The sequence below is a fragment of the Ixodes scapularis genome, unplaced genomic scaffold, assembly GCF_016920785.2.
Source record: "Ixodes scapularis isolate PalLabHiFi unplaced genomic scaffold, ASM1692078v2 PGA_scaffold1__304_contigs__length_218370807, whole genome shotgun sequence".
NCBI lineage: Eukaryota > Metazoa > Arthropoda > Arachnida > Ixodida > Ixodidae > Ixodes > Ixodes scapularis.
The window spans coordinates 27,995,178-28,001,125 of NW_024609846.1; the positions used below are offsets into that span (position 1 = coordinate 27,995,178).

Consider the following 5,948-nt stretch of genomic DNA (forward strand, 5'->3'; position numbering starts at 1 on the left):
AAAGGTTATGTGCCTTAACACTTGGGCTTCCCCTTGAAGCTTTTTCACTAATGGCGCTGCATGTGCAAAGGTTCCAGTACGCGCGCGTCGCCTTCCGCCTGGCACTGGCGGCGCCTGCCTGGAAGTGCTATCAATGCCTGGAAGCTTAGAGGGACACTGAGAGGTATTTATGCTCGCCGATCTTTTTAACAAGACGCGACCTTTGGGAGCTCGACTACCAAGAACAGAATTTGCCGCTCGAAATTCGGTGTCTTTCCGCCCGAAAACAACCGGTCAATAATCGGCCGGTTGATTCTTTCTTTTCCACGGTAAAATGTGTTCACACTAAAGCGTACGAAATATATTAAAAATCGGGGGTTATCTAAGACGCACAATAGATAATGAAAATCGAAAACAATATGAACCTCATTTTTATAGCCCCCAAGAAACTACAAATACGTTTATCGAAAAAAAAATGTTGCTCAGACCACAGGAAGTGTATGTCCACGTCATACTCAATATGGCGACGCACCCCGGGCTGGACGACGCGATATCAGCGCACGACAGGCCAACGTTCGTGGTACCGGCCAATCGATCTTTTCAAGCGCAGAACGCCGAGCGGAAGGGGAGAAGAGCGAAACAATCGCTCGAGAAACGGTGCACGCAAAACTTCGTCGTCGCCCATCAACTACTTCGCACGCCAAAAAAGGGGAAAAAAAACAAAAAAACGGGGTTTGGTGTAATTGCGTGACTTCGAGAACCACTCTTCTCTTTAAATTTCTCCCTCTTTCTCGTTACACATCGTGCACATGTTGCGGCCATGGCGTTCCATGCTCATGTTTCGGTCTCGGTTTCGAGCAGTTGGCATTTTTTGGCTTTATGAATATTATACGCAACTCCGTAGCAAAATATTGATTGGGTAGCCTTCTGACACAATATTCAATCGCAAGACAAAAAATATATATATATTTGGAGGTTGTTGGCGCAGGCGCTACCCAACGATAAAGCTTCGCTTTGTTAGCGGGAGCTCGAGCCGTCACTTTAAAGCGTGGACTGGGTACGCGCCAGCTGGACCCGCTTTCCTCAGCGTAAGATCTACTCAAACTCTCTATGAGCTTTAGCATGCTTCCAACGACCTAAGGAACTTCTTTTCTTCGAGGCGTGTGCATGAGAGAATCTTCGAGAGAATGAAATCCCTCGAAGATTTTGGGATCCAGAGCGTTGTCTCGAGTATTTGAGATAAGTACACAGTTTATTGCGAAAGCCGATTTTGGTAGAGCTTGCTGCGCGGTCCGCATGGTGATGAGAAAGAACTCAAAGTTGGGGTAAACAGTAAGGAATAATAAAACGTATCTCAGTCTGCTCATAGCCGTTGATTATTCAAAAACATAAAATTAAAAAAAAATGTTATTTTAAAGTAAAGAATAAAGATCAAATGTTCTCGTGCTGCTTTGCCTCCGTAGTCTAATTCAAGAGCACACTTTCGCGGGTCACAGCTCTTGGCGTAGGAAAGATAAATGTAGCAATTATGCGATTCTTGTTTCAGACATGCGACCCTCAAACAGTCGAGGATCCTTGTGGACCAGGATGCAGATGCTTGGATTATGAAAACATGACCATGTGCAAACCTCCTTGCAGCGACAAAATCAAGACCAAATGCTCACAGACCGAATACTAATTTTCGTCGTCAAGCCGAAGAGAATACCCATATTCGAATGCGCAAAACCCTTTAAGGACGTATGTCGCGAATTCGCGACATACCACTTAGTCCACTGTATAAAATCTTTCCGTCATCTATGAGCCCCGCGCCGACTGTCGCGAAATCGCGACGTACCTACCGAAGCGCCACGGTATGCTTGCGCCATCTCTCGGCCGCCCGGTGTACTTTGCGCCGTAAACAACTTTTGCCGGTGGACAAGATTTCAGAGCACGTGGTTCTCGAATTCCCAGCTGTCCTTCTAGCGTAATCGAGAGGTAAGTTGTCGTTTTAAAATTGTTTCTAGCTTAAATGTGGTCTCAACTAACTGTACAAAGCACACACCCTTTTAATACTGAGATCTTTCAGAAAATAAGATGTTCTGTTCGCTTTGTCGCGAATTTGCGACACTCGGCATTCAGTGATTTGCAAGTCGCAGTTTGGCTAATCTAAAACAAAAAAAAAAACATATTTCTGGCCTACCACTTAGTTTTAATGAGCCATACTTTATATATTGTAGGTCATGGACGCTCGCTCCTTCTATGGGAAGAAAAAAATTCCGTGTAGGACGCGTTTCCCACCCGAAGACGGAAGCGACGACAGCTGCCTAAGTGACACTGACAATGAGGATGCGGACTACAACCCTCCCCAACTGTTCAACGCACCGCCCGATAATGACACAAGCGAAGAAAGTGAAGAAGAAGAAGAATCGGTGCCAGCTTCCTCGAAAGGAGTGAATCGGCCAGTGCACTGGTCGAAAACATCTTCATCTCTGACTAATGACGTTCCTCAGTGGAAATGTGCTGCGCATGAGAGCGAGGCCGTCAGGTCCCCAATCGAGTACTTCCAGGGTTTCTTCGACGACAACGTCTTCAATCTAATTGTGCAGCAGAGCAATCTTTATGCAGTACAACAAAACCCGAATAAGCCTCTAGCCTTGTCCCGGGTGGAACTTGAGCAGTTTCTAGGCTGCACTGTCTACATGTCGATCTTCCAGCTACCACGATCTCGTTTGTACTGGTCAGCTGAATGCAGACTACCAGTTGTGGCCGATATTGTGACGCGCGACAGGTGGGAGGAGATCAAATCCTCGCTGCACTTCAACGACAACCTCAGCATGCCACCAGCCGACAGCTCCCCGAAGGATAGACTGTTCAAGATTCGCCCGCTTCTCGAGATGCTGCTCCCAAAATTCGAGGAGATTCCTCAGGAATAATGCCTCTGTGTGGACGAACAGATGGTTCCCTTCAAATTGCACTCCAGCATCAAGCAATACCTCCCCAAGAAGCCTCACAAGTGGGGTTACAAAATATTCACGCTTTGTGACTCCAGAGGTGTTGTACACTCTTTTGACCTGTACACTGGCCACATCGATCAAGTGCCGGGTTTTTCTGACATCGGGGCAAGTGGTAGCATCGTCATAAAACTGGCTCAGTGCGTGCAGCCGCAACTGGGCCACCTTCTGTACTTTGACAATTGGTTCACGTCTCTGAAGCTTCTCGTGACTTTGGCACAAAGAGGCATATATGCCCTTGGTACTGTGCGTGCAAATCGACTGCAGGGTTGCAAAATGGCCACGGACACAGAACTCCGCAAGAGAGGACGAGGAAGTGCAGAAGAGTATGAGGCAGTGGTGGATAACCAGAAGGTGATCGTTGTCAAGTGGTACGACAACCGATCGGTGACCACCGCAAGTACCTTTGCCGGTGCACAACCCGTCACCACTGTCATGAGGTGGGATAGGCGTGAAAAGAAGTCTGTCCAGGTTGAGTGTCCTAGCGCAGTTGTTACGTACAACAAGTACATGGGAGGTGTTGATCTCCTTGATGCACTGATAGCATACTATCGGATCCAGCTTAGGTCAAAAAAAGTTTACCTCAAGCTTTTTTTTTCACTTTTTGGACAAGGTGATTGTTGTGAGCTGGCTCCTCTACCGACGAGACTGTCAGTCACTGGGTGTTCCAAAGAATAAGCAGAGAGACCTGCTGAAATTCCGGCTTGGAATTGCGGAAGCTCTCTGCAAACAAGGAAAGGACCTCTCCTCAAAGAAGCGGGGACGACCGTCCGGCTCTCCTCAAGCTCAACTCGAAATGAAGAAGCGACGAGGACCCACGAGCCACATCCCCAACGAGGACGTCCGCACGGACAGCACAGGACATTGGCCGGTTGTCAAAGACACGAGACAGCGGTGCAAGAAACCTGGTTGCAAGGGACATACCAACGGAATGTGCAGCAAATGCAACGCACATCTTTGCCTAAACAAGAACACCAACTGCTTCTTTGATTTCCATCAGCCATAAAGTAGAAGCCAGGTGCTTTCTGCGCTGCTTGTTTGTTTTGGGAACGCAATAAGCAAAATTTTGTTCCACTCCTTTCGAGGCTTTTTTTTTACTACGCTAATATTATTGGTGAAAAAAATAAATTTTATTTAGATGGCGTGGTGAAATTATTGACTTCGTGGCCTGTTGTCGCGAATTCGCGACATACCTCTTTTAGCCAAATAGGGTACCCGTCACAATGCACAATGTTTGTATCTTTTTAAGAGCACCTTAAGCAGCACATTCCAGCAAAAAGATATTTTTTTAGTCGACTGAAAAATAAATTCGGCGTTAAAGGGTTAAGCGCCGCAGTTATTGCCTTCCTTTGTTTCCCGGTATCGTAATAAAGAACGTCCTGACTAATCTTTATTAAAGTGTTAGCATTAGTACCTACATGTCAGGCATAAGCTGGTGGCGTCCCTCTGTGGGCAAAAGAGTGGAAAGGGAAGCGCGTCGCGTAGAGAGGAGGAGTGAAGGACAAAGGCGAGAGGGAAGCGACGTCAGGGAGCGGAAACCAGTGCTCGACCGGGAAACCGGGGAAGAGCGAAAGCAGCGTGAGGCAGGGGATGCTAAGCGGTCAAGGAAGGGCGAACGAGACAGAGGAACCGAAGCAGCGCCTAGAGCTCGGCTAGCCCCAATGCGGCGCGTAGAGAGGAGGAGTGAAGGACAAAGGCGAGAGGGAAGCGATGTCAGGGAGCGGAAACCAGTGCTCGACCGGGAAACCGGGGAAGAGCGAAAGCAGCGTGAGACAGCGGATGCTAAGCGGTCAAGGAAGGGCGAACGAGACAGAGGAACCGAACCAGCGCCTAGAGCTCGGCTAGCCCCAATGCGGCGCGTAGAGAGGAGGAGTGAAGGACAAAGGCGAGAGGGAAGCGACGTCAGGAAGCGGAAACCAGTGCTCGACCGGGAAACCGGGGAAGAGCGAAAGCAGCGTGAGGCAGGGGATGCTAGGCGGTCAAGGAAGGGCGAACGAGACAGAGGAACCGAAGCAGCGCCTAGAGCTCGGCTAGCCCCAATGCGGCGCGTAGAGAGGAGGAGTGAAGGACAAAGGCGAGAGGGAAGCGACGTCAGGAAGCGGAAACCAGTGCTCGACCGGGAAACCGGGGAAGAGCGAAAGCAGCGTGAGGCAGGGGATGCTAAGCGGTCAAGGAAGGGCGAACGAGACAGAGGAACCGAAACAGCGCCTAGAGCTCGGCTAGCCCCAATGCGGCGCGTAGAGAGGAGGAGTGAAGGACAAAGGCGAGAGGGAAGCGATGTCAGGGAGCGGAAACCAGTGCTCGACCGGGAAACCGGGGAAGAGCGAAAGCAGCGTGAGGCAGCGGATGCTAAGCGGTCAAGGAAGGGCGAACGAGACAGAGGAACCGAAGCAGCGCCTAGAGCTCGGCTAGCCCCAATGCGCCGCGTAGAGAGGAGGAGTGAAGGACAAAGGCGAGAGGGAAGCAACGTCAGGAAGCGGAAACCAGTGCTCGACCGGGAAACCGGGGAAGAGCGAAAGCAGCGTGAGGCAGCGGATGCTAAGCGGTCAAGGAAGGGCGAACGAGACAGAGGAACCCAAGCAGCGCCTAGAGCTCGGCTAGCCCCAATGCGGCGCGTAGAGAGGAGGAGTGAAGGACAAAGGCGAGAGGGAAGCGATGTCAGGGAGCGGAAACCAGTGCTCGACCGGGAAACCGGGGAAGAGCGAAAGCAGCGTGAGACAGCGGATGCTAAGCGGTCAAGGAAGGGCGAACGAGACAGAGGAACCGAAGCAGCGCCTAGAGCTCGGCTAGCCCCAATGCGGCGCGTAGAGAGGAGGAGTGAAGGACAAAGGCGAGAGGGAAGCGACGTCAGGAAGCGGAAACCAGTGCTCGACCGGGAAACCGGGGAACAGCGAAAGCAGCGTGAGGCAGGGGATGCTAGGCGGTCAAGGAAGGGCGAACGAGACAGAGGAACCGAAGCAGCGCCTAGAGCTCGTCTAG

At 50.6% G+C, this 5,948-nt stretch overlaps 2 protein-coding genes across 2 annotated transcripts; both read left to right on the forward strand.

Annotated features, from left to right (window-relative positions):
- The first annotated feature begins 2,198 nt into the window (after positions 1 to 2,198).
- LOC120846332 (piggyBac transposable element-derived protein 2-like) lies at positions 2,199 to 2,891 on the forward strand. The gene has a single exon (XM_040218063.1). The coding sequence runs from the start codon at positions 2,199 to 2,201 to the stop codon at positions 2,889 to 2,891; it is 693 nt and encodes a 230-aa protein (XP_040073997.1).
- Positions 2,892 to 2,912: 21 nt separating this feature from the next.
- LOC120846333 (piggyBac transposable element-derived protein 2-like) lies at positions 2,913 to 3,975 on the forward strand. Its single transcript, XM_040218064.1, has 2 exons — positions 2,913 to 3,582; positions 3,755 to 3,975. Exons 1-2 carry the CDS (start codon positions 2,913 to 2,915, stop codon positions 3,973 to 3,975), a joined length of 891 nt encoding a protein of 296 aa, XP_040073998.1.
- Positions 3,976 to 5,948: the final 1,973 nt, after the last annotated feature.

Coding starts and splice junctions, on each gene's coding strand:
- LOC120846332 (XM_040218063.1), top strand. CDS start 2,199: ATGGACGCTCGCTCCTTCTATGGGAAGAAAAAAATTCCGTGTAGGACG.
- LOC120846333 (XM_040218064.1), top strand. CDS start 2,913: ATGGTTCCCTTCAAATTGCACTCCAGCATCAAGCAATACCTCCCCAAG. Junction 3,583..3,754: donor TTTTTCACTTTTTGGACAAG/GTGATTGTTGTG, acceptor GCTCTCCTCAAG/CTCAACTCGAAATGAAGAAG.